This window comes from Kwoniella dendrophila, chromosome 3 (genome assembly GCF_036810415.1).
Source record: "Kwoniella dendrophila CBS 6074 chromosome 3, complete sequence".
Taxonomy (NCBI): Eukaryota; Fungi; Basidiomycota; class Tremellomycetes; order Tremellales; family Cryptococcaceae; genus Kwoniella; species Kwoniella dendrophila.
In genome coordinates this window covers 401,474-418,879 of record NC_089478.1, presented here as the reverse complement: position 1 = coordinate 418,879, position 17,406 = coordinate 401,474, and the positions used below count along the sequence as shown (strand labels likewise).

Genomic DNA, 17,406 nt, shown 5'->3' with positions numbered 1-17,406 from the left:
ATTCCGCATGCATTGCAGTATACATATTTTAGGTATGGTTATTGATTAATTCTAAGCGCTATCAGCTATTTGTACAGAATTTTGACCCAAATAATCATTGGCGGCACTTATAACAGCTTTGAGACCACTCGCGGTAATATCGGCATCTACACCTACACCCCAGAATCCACCCTTGGTCTTGTCTTTAGCATCTACATTTGGAGGAATGAGTTCCACATATGTTGCTGCTTTGACATCAGATCCAGCGCCTACAGCATGCTCGGTATATTCTCGGATGGAAAGAGTGATGCCAAGGTCCCCTTGAAGGGCGTCAAGGAATGATGAAAGTGGTCCGTTACCTTCACCAGAGATCTCCCGTAGAGCGCCATCGATGAGAACTTTGGCGGTAAGTCTCTTCGAGGCTGATGGGAGATTACTGTCAAGACTTCGGTCTGGACTTGGCTCGGCAGTAATACCGGTAATGGAATCGATGCGACCGTGAGATCGAGATCTGTCCGGACTGAGACTGGGTGTACCCACAGCCGAAGGAACTGCAGATCGTATATCGACAGTGACAAATGATTTGAGGACTAGTCGACCATCATAGATTGAACCGCCAAGGTGATAGGTTTGTCGGAAGGCTGTGGTGATATCTTTGGAGGTCATCTCTTTACCAGTGGCTTCAGATCTTTGTTGGATGACTTTGTAGAATGCTATTTGCATTCGTCGAGGTAGATCAAGCGCAAGAGCTGATTTAACGATGTATGCGATACTATTGCGCAGCGTTAGCAAACGACTTCGTTCAAAAGCGGAGAAGCACTTACCCTCCTTTACCGGATTGTGAATTGACACGGATGACGGCTTCGTAGGTACAACCAACGTCCGCAGGATCGATGGGGAGATAAGGGATACTCCAAACTTTGTCACCTGAATTCTCTCGTTTTGTTTGGGCCTCGAGACCCTTCTTGATGGCATCTTGGTGACTTCCGGAGAAAGCAGTGAAGACAAGCTCTCCTGCGTAAGGATGTCGAGGGTGGACGGGAAGACCGGTGCATTCGGTAACAGTGTCGATGATAGAGAACATATCGGAGAAATCAAGGTTGGGAGAGAAACCTTGCGAATAGCAATTGAGACCGAGAGTGACAAGATCCACATTTCCGGTTCGTTCACCATTACCCAGAACGGTACCCTCGATTCGATCGGCACCGGCAAGTATACCAAGTTCAGCGGCAGCGACAGCGCAACCTGAATATTAGCGACTTCCAAAATTGATCGGAACTCACCTCTATCATTATGAGTATGAAGACTGATAATACATTTTTCTCGTTGAGTTATGGAGTTGCAGAAGATTTCCACCTTAGAAATCAGCGCTTTTCTCGGTTTGCATGACTTACTTGATCTGCAAAACAATTAGGAGTAGCCACTTCTACTGTTGCTGGCAAATTCTAGAGGGCATCATTAGTCGAGCCTTCTCCATGCAGTGATTAGACCTACAAAGATAATTCTCTCTTCTTGACGTCCATCTGCCCATACACTTTTCTCACCTGCAAGCCATGTCTTCTTGACTGCTTCACACACTTCGACTGCATATTCGGTTTCGGTTTGAGAGAATGTTTCGGGAGAGTACTCGAACCGGAAACTTGTGCCATGCTACGCAGATATTAGCTTGATTGAGGGAGTATGAAAGAGCTGCTTACAGATGCGGCGTATCTTTCAGCGAGTTCTCTGACCAGGGCGGTATGCTCGGAAGCAAGTCTTGTGGTACGATCAGCAAATGATTGAAATGTCAATGGAATGACTCACTTTATAGTCTCTTCACGGTCGTTGTTGAACACCACTTCTCTGAAAAGACATGATGTAGCGTTGTACATGTGGATGATGACATGTTTTAATCCTGCAACAGCTTCGAAAGTTCGCTTGATTAAATCAGCTCGCGCAGGTGTGAGAACCTAAGGATAATTTAGCACTGAACGAGCTCTGCAATACCTCAAGAACTCACCTGGATCCAAACATCATCTGGAACTTCGCCATTATTTTGTAAATCACGACAGAATTGGAAATCAGTGTCGGAAGCAGCTGGGTAAGAGACTTCAATCTCTTTGAATCCAAGTTGCACCAGATGTCTAAAAAAGCGTGTCTTTTGCTGGTTCGTCATGGCTGTAGAATTGATTAGCGGTTGAACACGTTGAGTGTCACTTACGATTGGCAAGACTTTGGTTTCCATCTCTTAGATCTGTACTTAACCAGATGGGGGCTTTCTTGTTGACCTTGTCCGGCCATGTTCTGTTGGGGAAAGGCACAGCTTTGAAGGGTAGATACCTCTCGGATGGGTCGGTACTGAAAAATCATCAGCATCTTCGGCTGTCTCGTTGGTCATCAGACACGTACAGCATAGGCATTTTGGGTAATAGATCAATCAACTAAAATCAGGTGGTTATGATATTTAAGCTAACTTGAATAACGGTGAGTGACTTTGGTCAAACAGAATGAAACAAGTTGACTATATGCTACAGTATTGACAGCAGAGAATGAAGTCTTGCAGGCCAGAAACGGCTTTTGATGCTGATGTTGAATGGATAACTAATCAGAATGATGAAATGAGTCGGAATGAATTTCATTTAGACTAGTGGTGATGTTTTTTTCTGGAAAGACGAGTCATAATTTAACCATTCCATCGCTCGCTGCATCCACGGATTTGGCGGGTCACGTGACTTTTAGACCGTGGTATACACTACTCTACAACAACTTCATAATGTACAACCAGAATGCGTGACTGTATTAAGATATTTATACAAGAGAATGTTCACAGATCTGGAGACACGGTGGAGTCAAGCATAGAAAGAATTATGATCCGTCAGCATCTAGCAAATCCCACCCTTCACTCAATTCTTCTCCTGAGCAATCAGCTGATTTGCTGCCCCATCTGTTCTCCTCTGCGCTCAGCACACTTCGCACCACCTTTGCTACATCTAAGCCAAAGCCAAGGTGACGGACAACACTTCTAGTACCTGGTTCATGGGTTTTCTGTCCGAGCAAGGGTGCGTTTGCAATAGCAGCTATCAGTTCAAGCACCGATGTCGCTGAGATCTTTATGATGGGAGACGATGTTCGACTGGCTGGTCGAGGGTTGTCTTCGTCCGAATCATCGCAATGATCATCTCCTTCTCTGATCCCAATACCTTGTACACCTTGTGACCAAGCTAAATATGCCACTGAGAACGATAACAAAGCGAAAGAAGTGAGGAATTGGCGATGTTTCTTGGTGGATTTGTCTATGATGGCGGAAATATTGGGTTGCGAGAATATCTTGCTTGCCGATAAAGAATTACGAGGTTTGATTTTGCTTGCTATGGAAGCTGTACTTGACATCCATAAGACATTCTTTTCCCTCCATTTAGTTGTACTGACAAACGGGGTGTTGGCTTTCATGAATGGCCGTCCGATATGCCGTGATTCGGAAGGAGGTGGTGATAAAGGCTGGAAAGGCAAAGTGATGGAAAGGTAAGACGTGATGAGCGCGAGTAAGTGTATGCTGTGTGAGAGAGCTGCATTGATATGGGAAGACGGATGCACTGAGGATTAGTGAAAGCACTATCTCATCGTCACTCACGTCTAAAAGCATCCGGACTGGGTAAGGTCATTCCAGCTATCGTCCATTCCTCATTATTTCCTTTTCTTACACCGAACACGTTAACTGCTTCTTTCACCAAGACATGGCGAGCATTTATGATGTGGTATGCTATGGTCTTATGGCGGTCTTGATATATTTGTGTTGCATTCTGAAGAGCGACTTCAGGCGAGGGTTGTGAATGTAAAGCTTCCAGATTAGCCCGTCGCTTTGAGACGCTGCTGCTACGTATATGTTCGCGCTCTAGACGTCAGCCTGGTCAGAGATGCTAACACACTTACTTGAAGCAATCCTGGCTTCTATATGCTGGATGGATTCGTTCAAATTTGCACGACGCTGCGAACTATTGTCCACTTCCGCACGCAGCGTGATCCATGCATTCACACCTTTGCGATGGTTCCTTTCAAAGCCAGTTGATTCTTCATTTCCGTCCAGTAGAGCTGTCGATCTTGCGATTAAGACAGCTATAGAGGTTTGTATACTCTTCAGAGCTTCTCTATGAAGAGAAATTCTGTAGGTATGCGTTAGTATCGTACCGTATATCGGGTGCGCCAACTCATTGCTTACCCTTCTCGTAAGCAACGGGCGCAGTAAAGTGGATGTTGAGTTTGATGACAGCAAGGACACGCTGACGTATTGCTCGACATTATATGTGAAGCTCGATAGACACCATCCTGCTGTCTTTGTATGCTCAATGATGCTACTATAAACTTGTTGAAGAGGAAATCATGCATCAGATTGATCATCGTAGACAAAACTGTCATTAATTTCCTCTGCTAAATAGACATGATGAACTGATCCACAGTGTCGCGCGGGACACACGTGGTACACCCCTTTGGCGAGTCACCGTTTTTCGATTTCAGCGACAATCCAGAAATTTAACCAGGAGATGTAATGAGATATGTTTTTGAGGATGATATTGTCATATGCATTATATATTTGACAAACACATTGTTAATCATCACATCATGTCTTCTAGAACCGCTTCAGTTGAACGAAAGACAAGTGAAACCGAGATCACTTGTACAATCGACCTTGATCATGTACCAGGAGTTACCACCCAAACTATAGATGTTAGCACTGGTCTCGGTTTCCTCGATCATGTAAGTAATGCATAATATTTATCATTGACAAGCGCTAACACTTCTTGCAGATGTTCACAGCTCTTGCCAAACACGGTGGCATGTCTTTGACTTTGAAATGTAAAGGTGACTTGCACATTGATGATCATCATACAGCCGAAGATTGTGCTTTAGCTTTAGGTGCTGCGTTCAAAAAAGCTTTGGGAGAACGTAAGGGTATCAAGAGATACGGGTTTGCTTATGCTCCGCTAGATGAGGTGAGTATCCACCGTGACGTACGCTGAGTCTTGCTGACACTCTTATAGGCCTTATCCCGAGCGGTCATAGATATATCCTCGCGTCCGTACTTTGTTTGTCATCTTCCCTTTACAAGAGAGAAAATCGGAGATCGTGAGTTGTTCAATAATCGAGGCGAACCTTCGTTGATATGTTTCCAGTCTCCACCGAGATGGTTTCGCATTTGCTTCAATCTTTTGCTTTTGAAGCTGGTGTGACATTACACGTGGATTCTATTCGTGGAGAAAACAACCACCACATGTGAGTATACAACGTATGATGAACGACGACATGCTAACCCGTCATACAGCGCCGAATCAGCTTTCAAAGCCCTTGCTCTCGCTATCCGAATGGCTATCAGTAGAACAGGTGGTGATGATGTGCCAAGTACTAAAGGTGTACTTGCTCTATAAATGCATGTTTAGATCTTACACATTATCCTTATGTGGAGAATTATATAACCACGAGACCAAGTTGAAATGGTGCCGCATTTTTCCTTTCAAGGACAACTCGCCTCGTTTATCTACTGTTCAACTCGATCGCCTCTTCTTCGGTTAGCTCACGGAAAGGAGTTCCGGAGCGTCTTATGGGTTCATTATCTGGTGATGCAGCTCTGGCGGGAGTAGAAGAAGTCGAAACGTCTATTGAAGGTGGTAACTCCCCCACAGCTCGTTTTGAGTAATATCGCCCGGCCTGAGTATCATGGTCAATGATCATATACAACGTAGAAGAAACATGACTCACTTGAAGCAACATGATACCAGTTAGCATGACAGCGGTCATGATGTTGTTTGTAGCGAGATCACGAACCGCAGTGACTAAATCTGGATATGACTTGTGCTCTATCAAGGAGGTGGGTACGGGTGAAGGGATCCGTTTGATAGCTACTCAAAGAGGGGTATATTAGGATTTAAGGAAATTCCTCTGAGGCAACAATTACTTACTAGGATATACATCAGCTATCTGGGTGTAGGCAATTGCTGCCCAGAGGACTACGCAGGTTAGCGCTATCCAAACCTGTGTCAGACTTACCAATACTTCCTCCATCAAAGAGTACTTCACCACCTTGACCTCTGTAGCCCTTGACAGCTCTTCCTCCTGTACTCAGCAAAGCTACTATCCCTATAGCTATATATACCCATCCTAGGCCTTCTGGCGCATCACTTAAGTAAGAATAATATTTAATGGACGTCACCAGAGCATCCGGAGTGACCGGCGAGCGCCATAGGACATTATGGTCCGCGATCCAATGCGTAAAAGTAGTTCCTGTGGAAAATAAAATGAGTATATTATTTCTACCGATACAGTTTTCGCGGACTTACCGAGAAGGAAACAGGTTGACAGGGTCACAAGCGTTGTTCTCCAGACCATTTCGCCTTGAGTAAGTCAATTGCGATTACCGCTTTACTTTTATTGAAGAATACAGATGTGCTTCAGTGCGATATGACGATAGAACTTTCAATAGAGTACTAGGAGAAGCAGTATATGTTACCAAAGTAGGAGAGTTGCTCATTGAAGGAATTAGGAGAGAGCGTTATCGCGTATTCGTCACTGTCGTAAATACTAAATAGGTACAGTAGTAATGTTTGGTGATTGGAAGGGGAAGGGGATAATCAGCAATAGTACTCGAGTACTTTTCGGCACAAGGAGCAAGGAGACTAACTGATTACATAATAGTAATATTGCAATAAGCGGATATGACCGCCCTCTCGATCGTTCGGAACAAGGTAAGATTATTTTCGAGTTAAAAAAAGTCAAGATATATCCCATAACTACATCAAAAGGCCGAAAATAAACACCACCAATCAATTTGACCCTAAATCATTTCTTTTCTTTATATCCATTAATCGGTCTTATCATCATCATCAAAAATGCTACCTAGGCAAATAGCTTGTAGAACTGCATGCGCCGCTACTAGCTGTGCAGCTAGAGCTATGCACACCTCTGCAGCTCGACCAGCGGCAGAAGCCATAAACAGACATTCAAGAACTATCACCGAACCAAAATCTCAAGGTGCTTCTCAGGTATGTTTGCTTGTCAAATAATCAGCAACTTCTTCCCTCAAGCTGATATTGGTCTTTTTATAGGCAATGCTGTATGCTACAGATGGGGTCAACACAGATGATGACTTAAAAAAGGCTATGGTCGGTGTGGCCAGTGTATGGTACGTATATATTTCCTGTATCTCGGAAGATCGGGCAGATTGCGCTGGTAGATCTCATTGGCCGATGAATCAGTCTGTTCACGTCAAAGCTGACAAACCCCTAGGTACGAAGGTAATCCTTGTAACGGCCATATCTTAGCTCTTGGTCAGAGAGTGAAGAAATCGCTCGGCGAAGCTGGTCTCATTGGATATCAATTCGGTACACCCGCTGTCTCCGATGGTATCAGTATGGGTACTTCAGGAAGTGAGTTAGCATTATATCTACCACGAGCTGACAAGTTTTAGTGTCTTATTCCCTTCAATCTCGTGATCTCATCGCCGACTCCGTAGAAAGTGTTTGTGGTGGACATTGGCTTGATGGTTCCGTTGTCATTCCTGGTTGTGACAAAAACATGCCTGGTACTTTGATCGCTCTTGGTCGTCTTAACCGACCAGGATTGATGGTTTACGGTGGTACAATCAAACCTGGACACTGTAATGGTGAAACTTTAGATATTGTATCCGCTTTCCAAAGTTATGGTAGATACCTGCAAGAAGGTCAAACCGAAGAAGCTGAAAAGACTAGATACAACACCGTCAGAAACTCATGTCCTGGTGCAGGAGCATGCGGAGGAGTGAGTTTATCGTGTCATGTACATCGCTGACAGTTAGATGTACACTGCCAACACCATCGCATCCTGTGCCGAAGCTCTCGGTATGACAATACCAGGTTCCTCTTCATCCCCTGCCGAATACCCCGAGAAATTAGCTGAATGTGACTCTATTGGTGGAGTAATGCGAAACTTGCTTGAAAAGAATATACTCCCAAGGCAAATCATGACCAGAGAGGCATTCGAGAACGCTATGGTGAGTTCAACCTGTCGATAACCTTGCTGATATTCAGGTTCTTACAATGGCACTTGGTGGTTCTACCAACGTTGTCCTCCATCTCATCGCCATCGCCCACTCTGTCGGTATCACTCTCACTATTGATGATTTCCAAGCTGTCTCAGATCGAACACCTCTTCTTGCTGATCTTAAACCAAGTGGAAAATACGTCATGGAGGATATCCACACAATTGGTGGTATTCCAAGTAAGTCAGCTTTCGCAATGAAATCATCACCAATAGCTGACCCACTTTTCAGACGTCATTCACTTCCTTATTAAACATGGCTACATGACTGGTGAAGGCTTGACCGTCACTGGTAAGACATTGGGAGAAAACTGTGATCGATGGTTCGAGAAACACGGAAAAAAATGGGAAGGTCAACAGATTATCCGACCAGTCAGCAACCCAATTAAAGAAACTGGGCATCTTAGAATTCTCAGAGGTAACCTCGCTCCCGGAGGTGCTGTTTCCAAAATTACCGGAAAGGAAGGTTTACGATTTACTGGTAAATGTCGAGCATTCGATGTAGAAGAAGACTTTGTTAAGGCTGTAGAAGCTGGTGAAATCAAAAAAGGAGAAAAGACCGTTGTCGTATTGAGATATCTCGGTCCTAAAGGTGGACCTGGTGAGCCGAGTCGACATTGTCCTTGACCTTCGCTAATCGACTCATTTAGGTATGCCTGAAATGCTCAAGCCAACCAGTTTGATCATGGGTGCTGGTCTTGGTTATGATGTCGCTTGTCTTACTGATGGACGATTTAGTGGTGGTTCCCACGGTTTCGTTGTCGGTCATGTCGTACCAGAAGCACAAGTTGGTGGTCCAATTGCTCTTGTACAAGATGGTGATATTATCGATATTGACGCCGTCGCAAATACCCTTAATGTTAACGTTTCTGACGAGGAAATGGCACGAAGAAAAGCTGCTTGGACAGCACCACCTCTCAAGGTCAACAAAGGTACTCTTTACAAATATGCTAAACTTGTTACCGATGCTTCTCACGGTTGTGGTAAGTGTTCCTATGATTATCATTAGTTTCACCGGTATGCTGATAATTACCATTCTAAACAGTTACCGACGCATAGTTGTAATACCCTTTTGTATATTTCATATTGCATGCATGAGCCTGACGCCAGACACTTATGCTACAATGGGCAACACCGTACTCCCAAATCATGAAACCGACAACATCGATATATTAGCCAAATATGATAGCGATAGGTAATACAACCACGATGCGGGAATCGTGTACCAAATCTAATCAAAGCCGAGCAGAGGTGAAAGCGGCCTTGAACGAATCGAAAGAGTAGGAGGTTGAGAAATTTGAGATACGAATGCCTCGAAGATGTCAAGAGGGAGATCATCGGCAGCCCAGATGTGAGATTGTTAAGATCGGTTCTACGGTACAGTACATCTGTCGGCGCATTAGCGGTCGTACAGTATATGTAAATCACGATGCATGAAGTAAGTCTACTGGGATTATCGATTTTATATATAGGCGAAAACATATGAATGATTGATTAAATTTCAGAAGGACTGGAATCAGGGCAAAGAAATGTGGGGAAATTCAGGGCAGCAGTAAAACAAGCGGTCATTGTACAAATATCATAGATCTAACATGTATTTTGATCCAAACAAACTTTTTCAACATTTTATGACTCACATATTCTGGGAGTGACGACCTGGTATTTCGAAATTTATCATTTATTCCATCCCTCTCACTTGTGAATAGCTGTATTTCTGAACATTATATTTTGTATCATCATTGTGTATAATCAGCGTCTCAATAACAACTAGGCCATAATGCCTCATCAAGACGATCCTGGTCCATCATCCCAGGCACCTGAAATCCATATAATAACAACACCGGATAATACTCCTGAATCCTCTCATCCTTCTAGATTCTCTCCAACTGCAACTTCAACTGCAGCAGAGTCATCATCAACATCTTCTAACCAACGACATCCTTCTCCAGCACGAAAATGTAGAGATCATTCGCCCCATCGCACGAAACATGCCTCATTTGCTTTGGGAGATGATGATAATAGAGACGATACTACAATGCCAGACCGTCCAACCACATCTCACGCGGGCGACAATTCGATCAATGCGTTGCAAGAGAAGGTGAAAGACAATCCTAAACAGAAAAGCTGGTTGAATACAATTATGTTGTTAGGTGAATTGAGAGCGAGAAAGGTATTGAGTCATAGGTGGTTCTCATGGATCGAGCCGAAATTGACTTGGAAAAACATGAAACCCGTTGCCAGAGGGTGGTTCGCGGTATGTTCTAATCTGCCTAGCAATAGCAATGTTGTTGATGTAAAAATTATCGCTAACACAGAAGCTATCCATTGTAGAGTTGGGTTGGATTGGTGTTGCTGCTCATAATACCCGTAGAAAGAGCAATGGGCAAGGCTGCTTGTGAGTTGCTGCTTTAACGATAGGACAACAAGCGGAGGCTAACCTAACTTGTTAAAAACGGATAATCAGTCTTTTCTATCATTGTAGCTTTCATGTTACCGCCAAGTCAACCTGTAGTTCAGCAGTTTGAAGTTTATCTAAATTTGTTTTTCTTTAATGGTCTGGCTTGGGCATGGGTAAGTACTTGTCACAGCCTGTCTTTGCCTAAGTTGTGAAGGATCGCGAGGGGCTCGTCGTCCATTATCGTGAATCGGTTCGCCCGACATTAGGAGTCTCACTTGACGATACTTGACATGCTAAAATCTCATGCTGATCGGCGACTAACTTTTCGTAGGTTTCTTTAGGTGTTTTCATCGCAGGAAAAACAAGGCAAACTACAGATCCTGCAAAAGTCGCAGCAGCAGAAGCCAAGTATGCGTACTTGAGAGAAAGCAATCCAGTCACCTACCAGGAGAATATCTTATACGCCGGTACATATCTTCAAGCTAAACCGGCGGTGATATGTGCGATCTTCTTATCGGTTGGTACAGGTGCAGCTTTATGGTGGAAATTGCGTACTCAACCTAGTCCAGCAACCTTTCCTCTTGTTCTCTCGTGTATCCTTATCGATATCGGTTTGACTACTGCTGTCTTCTACCCATACAACCTGTATACCGCCGGTCTTCTGTTCTTTCTGCCCATGGCTATTCAAGCTGCTCTAGGCTGTTTTGCCACCTTGTTCATCTTCCCCGAATCAGCTGGACATTCATTTCAATCCAAATTTCCAGGTATTCTCAATCCTCTTGCTGGTGCCATGAAATCAATCGAAACACTGTTCAAAGAAGCAAACTCTGTGTCGCCGGATCAGGATGGAGATCTGTTATCTGCTGCCAGTGACACCAAGAGGGAGAAGGAATTTGCTGAAAAATTAGACAATTGGGCCGAAAAGAGTAAAGATATCAGACAACAGCTGTTACAGTCTCTTGCTGGTGTACCCCCATTACGAGTTCAACAGAGATATTTAAATGTAGATTTCAGCTATAGTCGACTGTCAGGAGAAGATCTAAGAACTTTATTCGATTTGTTGGCTTTAGTTCAAGCTCGATCTGGTGGTATGGCTTTCTTCTTTGACGTTATTGTCTCCAACGCCAGACATACGCATTTGGATTCATCAGCATGGTCAGCATACAAAGTCAGTCAGTCTCGTCCGACTTCAAGACCCGGTTCAATGAGAAACGAAAGTATAGCAGAAGACAGTAGAAGAGCAAGTTTGGCGGATGACGCAGCCAATCTAGACGGAACAGTGACTCCTCCAATCGATCACGAAGATTCAACAGATAATCTAGCTCACGAGAGAAACTCTTACTTCAGTGGAAAGAAATTGCACTTTGCCTCTTTCATGAGAAGGAGTGGTTCGAACAGTGCACTAAACAGGGATAAAGGTAGTCACATATCACTTCTGGATCATTTGAGGAAGATACAACAACCTGTTGGAGTATATGAGAGTACAAGATATATGGACATCGAACGAGCCTTTGCTACGTAAGTTCTTCATTGAAACACTCAATCGATGCTGATATACTGTCTATAAAGCGATACCGAACATGTCTTGGAACAGCTCTACATCCTGGCTCGAGGATGTCTTCCAGTAATCAAAGCCTGCGAAGCCGCTCTTTCTGCTTCGACTGCTTGGATCACCAATTTGAACCGAGATCGTAGGGTGATCCCAAAACTCATACATCGCCATAAAGAGAAAATACCTGCCAATGGGTCGAGCGATGAAAAGGTCACCGAAACCATCAACGATTTGTTGCTGGTAACCAACGAACTTCAAGCTGCGTTAGATACCTTCACGACAGTGAGAGTGGAAGTGATTAAACCATATCGTCACCTTTTTGACCCAAATCATCCGGCTGACGACAGTATACACGGTCATGATAAAGTGAGAGTTTAGTCTTTGCCGCAAACTATTGTCACTGACGCACTACTGCAGACTCATTTCAGAGGTCTTTTCCAGAACTTTGTGGCTCAATACCATTTAGTAAGCGCCACTGCTATTTCAACTGAACACGCGATCCTCCGCGAAAAGATACTGATATGGAATATATTCCTTGCAGATCGAATTTACCGAAGCTCTGCTTGCTCTTTTGCGACAAATGCAGGAATTAGACAAGTCTCGGCAGAAACGGCGGTTTTGGTACCCTCGATGGTCGACTCTACTGGCTCACATCAGGCATACCCATACAGAGAAGCATCTAACGGATGGTGACGATGGACACGATAATGACGGTGAGTACTGAGTGGTAAGGTATATAGCAGACAGAATAGACATCTAAAACAATAACTTAGCTGCATTCTCGCAAGGGAACGAAGATGAGGGTCATTTCCTCGGCGAAGCGAAGAAGCGTAATCCTGAATACAAACCTTTCGATAATCCTGTCCTCAATATCTTGTCCCGTTTGGCAGGAATGACCGACATATTTGGCAGTCGAAGCTTCATGTATGCTATCAAAGCTGCAATCCTAGGTGCTTTGACTACATTACCCAATTTTATTGCTTCGTCAGCTTCATTCTACTATTTCAATAGAGGTATCTGGTGCACCATTATGTGAGTGAAATAGACGGAGAATTGAGGACGACTATCATACTGACTTCCCTGGCCTTGACATAGGGCTCAACTGAGTAAGTTATGAATCTAGCATATTGTGGTTCAAGGCTTACACAACAACATTTTAGCTTTGGCGGTCTTCTCCGTGAGTATTTCTCATCTGTATTATATTCTCTAAGCTGATATTGCGTATAGGGAGATACAACGGTGGCTTGGCTAGGTAGAGTGGTTGCCTCGTTCTGGGGATGTCTTATTGGAATGGTCGTTTGGTGAGTGGGGTATCACTTGATTTTTATGATCACCAGCTTATACCTGGGTGTACAGGTATATCGGTTGTGGATCAGGACAAGGTAATGCAGTAAGTCAACCATAAATCTGATCTTGAGTATAACTGAAGTTTTCTAGTATGGGCTTGCTGCTGTTTGTGCTGTCACTTTCCCCATAGCTGTGTTCTTCCGGGTTCATTTCCCTGGACAGGTGCTTACGGCTGTCATGACGCCTGTAACATTTGGCTTGGTTATCGGTAAGTAAAAATTCGACGTTCTGTCAATATAGCTGACAAACAGTTTCATATCAGGTTATGTGAGTAACTGGACAATGGTAAAATTTTTCACTTTCTCACGATCTTCTCGCAGTCTTATTTCAATGGGACTATTGGACCTCTTACCTATGCTCAATGGGGGTGGGATGTAGCCTGGCGGCGATTTGTCTGTGTACTGATAGGTATCACAGCAGCATGGGTATTTTCATATAGTAAGGGAATCTCATTCTCCCATTCTCTCGAAATCCGAATTGATCCTTTATGATAGTCCCGCCTGTATATTCGGCTAAACGAGCAATTCGACAATCTTATGCTCAGACAATTAACGCAGCAGGTTCGATATTATGTGATGTTCTCTCGCACGCCAATGATCATCATTATCGATTACATGAGGATGATGGAATTCGGCAGAATCTTATCACATGGCGAAGTAAATTGAACAAAGTGAGTTCTCAATGCCTTGCCCACATAATATATTTGACTGATCGTCTTTCAGCTTGGCGCTCGACATGCCTTTGCGGCTAGAGAATACTCCTTAAAAGGTCAATGGCCTGAAGAGCGATATAAAGCCTTGCTAGATACCCTTCAAGATTTGTTCTCGCTATTATCGCAACTGAATCACGTTCTAACACAGCTCGACAGACCATGGCGTAAAGCATTATTAGACAGAACCCGTTTATCGGATCCCACTTTCCTAGGCGATATCTTGGCTGTATTGAGTATGTGTTCTACTGCGTTAAGAGCAGGTACAGCTTTACCTCAAATCACGCCCAGTCCTCTAGTGGCCAGATTCAGAATGGGTAAAACCAAAGGTTTGGACCTACCGCATGATCCTACTGATCCATCAAGTGAATTACCAAGCCTAGTTACGGTTGATGTGTTGGAATCAGATAACTATCTTAGATATGCTCTTGGAATTACCACTACTTTCTCCTTAATCTCCAGGTTAGACAAAACTGTCGTTATCTGCAAAACGTGAGTATGATTCTGTCGCCTCGATGATTGGGATTGATCTGATACCGATAAATTGGCGCTGATATCACTGACTAAACCTGTAGGTTGTTAGGGGAGAATTACCATATATCTGGATTACACCTCGAACAGCATAATAGAGTGTAAATATAGTGGAAACATAGGGGGTTATTGCCACGAAAAGGCGAAGCATTCAGACATTTTCAGGGGATTGATGTGGACAAACTATATTTATAGATGTTGTTGTACCAAAATAAACTAGCAAAGCAGGACGTACATATCTATGGTATCGGATTCCAAAGATCCAAACTGCCTGATGTAGACATGATTATGTGTTACGTAAACAACCTTATAACACGCCTTGGCGCCGAGTGAATGGTAGTTGTATGAGATGTGATATGAGTGGCTTAGCGTGTACAGCTTATCCCTGAGAATTCCTCATTCTTCTTCTCTCCAACCTGACCTAAAGCGGAAGTAACATAATTAACGTTAGCCTCCTGCTTTCTTCCTGTTGCATAAAAGCAGAAACCAACCCAATGGAAGCATTATTCTTCGATGAAGGTGTCTTGCGTGCGCCGCAAAGGTTAAAATCCCTACATCAAGGGAATGTCAAGGTTTTTCTTGATAACCCGTCAAACCTGACAAAAAATTGCTGTCGATACCCGTATCTTCCCACGTTGAATAGTACATATGCTGTATCGGTCCTCATTCATGTATGCATCCTCGTCAATAATTCTTTGCAGCATTCTTCGTCCCATTGACGTTGTTCTGATAACTCCATTGCTTGGTCCTCTTTGTGTGTCGCTTTGGTCGTTTCAGTCAATCTCTTTGCTCAACGTATCATATATATCTTAGATACGGGGAGATCACACTCTTGTTTGATACAAGGTCAAAGTAGCAAAGCAAAGCGAATCAAACAATATGAGTCTGGCACTCCAAAATCGAAACGACCCATTCTCGACTCCAGGCACATCGCCGTCTTCGTCAACGGATGGACATCAAGAAGGACCTTCAACATCTTTGGCTGGCCCTTCGAATTTTGTACCACCACCACTTCCACCTAGACCTGTACCTGCTGGTCGAAGAAAACCTGTACCATCATACCCCAACAACGGTTCTCTGGAAGAACCCATTCCAAAGGGTGCAGCACCTCCTTTACCACCTAGACCTGATCAGCAAAGGTATTCATTGACACCTGATCAACCTACATATCAAAATGATAATATAGTAGATCATTCCCAACTACCACCTCCACCACCTCAGATAAACGAGAAATATGGACAGTATCCGCCTAGAAAGAAGCAAAGATGGTGGTATCCATCCACAACAAGAGGTAGAAGATGGTGGTGGGGATGTTTAGTGGCTTTGATATTAGCAATTGCAATCGTGATCGCTGTTTGTGCAGCTGTCTTCTCCAAAAAGCATTCGTCCAATGATGATGCGGGACAAAATTCATCTGGATTAACTGGATCATCAGGATCATCAGGAACTACAAGTGGAAGTACGAAAGATGGCGGACATCCATTAACCATTTCTCAAGGTGGTGTAAATATCGGTAAACCAGGTGATATAGCACAATTCGGCAAAAAATCAACCGATCATTTCGTTATGACAACCAATAGATCAATCGCTGTAACTCGATTAGACCCAATTGTAAATCCTAACGCACCATCATCTCATTTACACAGGATTCATGGTTCATCATATTTTACAGCAAATTTAACTTCAGCTAAAGATATGCAAAGTCTAGCTAAATGCACAACGACTGTAGTTCAAGATGATAAGTCGGCTTACTGGGTTGCGGAATTATACTACCAATGGCCAAATGGTTCTTTATCCTCAATACCGTTAGATCGAACTTCTTTATACTACTTCCAAAAAGCCCCAACAGGTGTCCCAATTTATCCCTTCCCAGATAACTACAACTTGGTAGCGGGTGATCCTATGCGAAGAAGTATTAATTATACTGATGCGTAAGTCGTCTCAACTGGAACCTCCTGTTACGTAGGCACACCAAAAAAATATTGACTCCCTCATTTAACAGTAACACAGGCGCTCTATGGTGGCAATGTTATCGGGGAGAGGATGGTGCCGATTCCAAAAATCATGGATTCCCTTCAACATCATGTTCAGGTGGATTAGTACAAGCCATTCAATTCCCAAGTTGTTGGGATGGTGTATATGCAGATAACGCCGATTACACATCTCACGTAGCGTATCCAGTAGACGGTACAAATGGTAATAAATGTCCAGATGCTTTCCCAAAAAAATTCATAACATTGCAATTCGAAACTGTTTTTGCTGTTCAGAAATTCCCCTTCAATGGCGCTGGAAAAGTCACTTGGGTCTTAGCAAATGGTGATACAAGTGGTTATGGTATTCATGCAGATTTTATGAATGGCTGGAAGGAAGAAACCCTACAAGGCGTTTTAGATGATTGTAGATACATGAACTCAACTAATTTTGCTGCAGGTAAGTACTTTTATTCAATCTTTCGGCCAGATAGCTAACTTGTGGAAACGCATTACAGCTGCCGATGATCCAGCAAACTGTCCTCACCTCAACAAAACTATCGATCTTGACGTTACATATGGATGTAGACTACAAACTCAAATTGTTGATGAGGATGTAGGAGAGCTCAACCCCATTCAATACTTGCCAGGTTGTAATGGCATTTGGTCAGGAAATAACTCGAAACCCGCTTGCCCACCTAATCATCTTGAAGGTGGTTATCTTGAAATGACAGATGCAAAGATCTGGTATAATAACGAACCTTACAGATCTTAGAGTAGACAGTAAGGATAGAAACAGAATTGTAATTGAGTTTTCAATATATATAGAGATAGATTTTGACTGTATGTATGACCCTATATAATGCCCGACTGGATC

General features: G+C 43.5%; 7 protein-coding genes across 7 annotated transcripts; 4 read left to right on the top strand and 3 right to left on the bottom strand.

Moving 5' to 3' along the window:
* Window positions 1-51: 51 nt before the first annotated feature.
* On the bottom strand, window positions 52-2,378 carry L201_002472 (2-isopropylmalate synthase; the record flags this gene model as incomplete). The annotated part of the gene is made up of 9 exons (XM_066218248.1): window positions 52-751; window positions 804-1,224; window positions 1,370-1,424; window positions 1,474-1,629; window positions 1,677-1,734; window positions 1,783-1,928; window positions 1,979-2,136; window positions 2,180-2,316; window positions 2,368-2,378. 9 exons carry the CDS (start codon window positions 2,376-2,378, stop codon window positions 52-54), a joined length of 1,842 nt encoding a protein of 613 aa, XP_066074345.1.
* A 445-nt stretch (window positions 2,379-2,823) lies between these two features.
* Window positions 2,824-4,254, bottom strand: L201_002471 (uncharacterized protein; the record flags this gene model as incomplete). Its single annotated transcript, XM_066218247.1, has 4 exons — window positions 2,824-3,456; window positions 3,590-3,606; window positions 3,889-4,118; window positions 4,175-4,254. The coding sequence occupies 4 exons, from the start codon at window positions 4,252-4,254 to the stop codon at window positions 2,824-2,826; spliced, it is 960 nt and encodes a 319-aa protein (XP_066074344.1).
* A 321-nt stretch (window positions 4,255-4,575) lies between these two features.
* Window positions 4,576-5,378, top strand: L201_002470 (imidazoleglycerol-phosphate dehydratase; the record flags this gene model as incomplete). Its single annotated transcript, XM_066218246.1, has 5 exons — window positions 4,576-4,710; window positions 4,761-4,946; window positions 4,995-5,079; window positions 5,127-5,226; window positions 5,276-5,378. The coding sequence occupies 5 exons, from the start codon at window positions 4,576-4,578 to the stop codon at window positions 5,376-5,378; spliced, it is 609 nt and encodes a 202-aa protein (XP_066074343.1).
* A 106-nt stretch (window positions 5,379-5,484) lies between these two features.
* On the bottom strand, window positions 5,485-6,336 carry L201_002469 (uncharacterized protein; the record flags this gene model as incomplete). The annotated part of the gene is made up of 5 exons (XM_066218245.1): window positions 5,485-5,658; window positions 5,710-5,849; window positions 5,910-5,945; window positions 5,998-6,231; window positions 6,288-6,336. The coding sequence occupies 5 exons, from the start codon at window positions 6,334-6,336 to the stop codon at window positions 5,485-5,487; spliced, it is 633 nt and encodes a 210-aa protein (XP_066074342.1).
* A 500-nt stretch (window positions 6,337-6,836) lies between these two features.
* On the top strand, window positions 6,837-9,081 carry L201_002468 (dihydroxy-acid dehydratase; the record flags this gene model as incomplete). The annotated part of the gene is made up of 8 exons (XM_066218244.1): window positions 6,837-6,989; window positions 7,053-7,129; window positions 7,234-7,373; window positions 7,415-7,743; window positions 8,013-8,202; window positions 8,255-8,623; window positions 8,673-9,005; window positions 9,068-9,081. The coding sequence occupies 8 exons, from the start codon at window positions 6,837-6,839 to the stop codon at window positions 9,079-9,081; spliced, it is 1,605 nt and encodes a 534-aa protein (XP_066074341.1).
* A 718-nt stretch (window positions 9,082-9,799) lies between these two features.
* L201_002467 (uncharacterized protein) lies at window positions 9,800-14,664 on the top strand (the record flags this gene model as incomplete). The annotated part of the gene is made up of 17 exons (XM_066218243.1): window positions 9,800-10,276; window positions 10,354-10,417; window positions 10,487-10,593; window positions 10,752-11,938; window positions 11,990-12,338; window positions 12,390-12,437; window positions 12,514-12,685; window positions 12,746-13,004; window positions 13,068-13,078; window positions 13,133-13,149; window positions 13,200-13,273; window positions 13,329-13,362; window positions 13,410-13,520; window positions 13,640-13,757; window positions 13,814-13,989; window positions 14,042-14,520; window positions 14,604-14,664. The coding sequence occupies 17 exons, from the start codon at window positions 9,800-9,802 to the stop codon at window positions 14,662-14,664; spliced, it is 3,744 nt and encodes a 1,247-aa protein (XP_066074340.1).
* Window positions 14,665-15,438: 774 nt separating this feature from the next.
* L201_002466 (uncharacterized protein) lies at window positions 15,439-17,304 on the top strand (the record flags this gene model as incomplete). The annotated part of the gene is made up of 3 exons (XM_066218242.1): window positions 15,439-16,490; window positions 16,562-16,989; window positions 17,048-17,304. The coding sequence occupies 3 exons, from the start codon at window positions 15,439-15,441 to the stop codon at window positions 17,302-17,304; spliced, it is 1,737 nt and encodes a 578-aa protein (XP_066074339.1).
* Window positions 17,305-17,406: the final 102 nt, after the last annotated feature.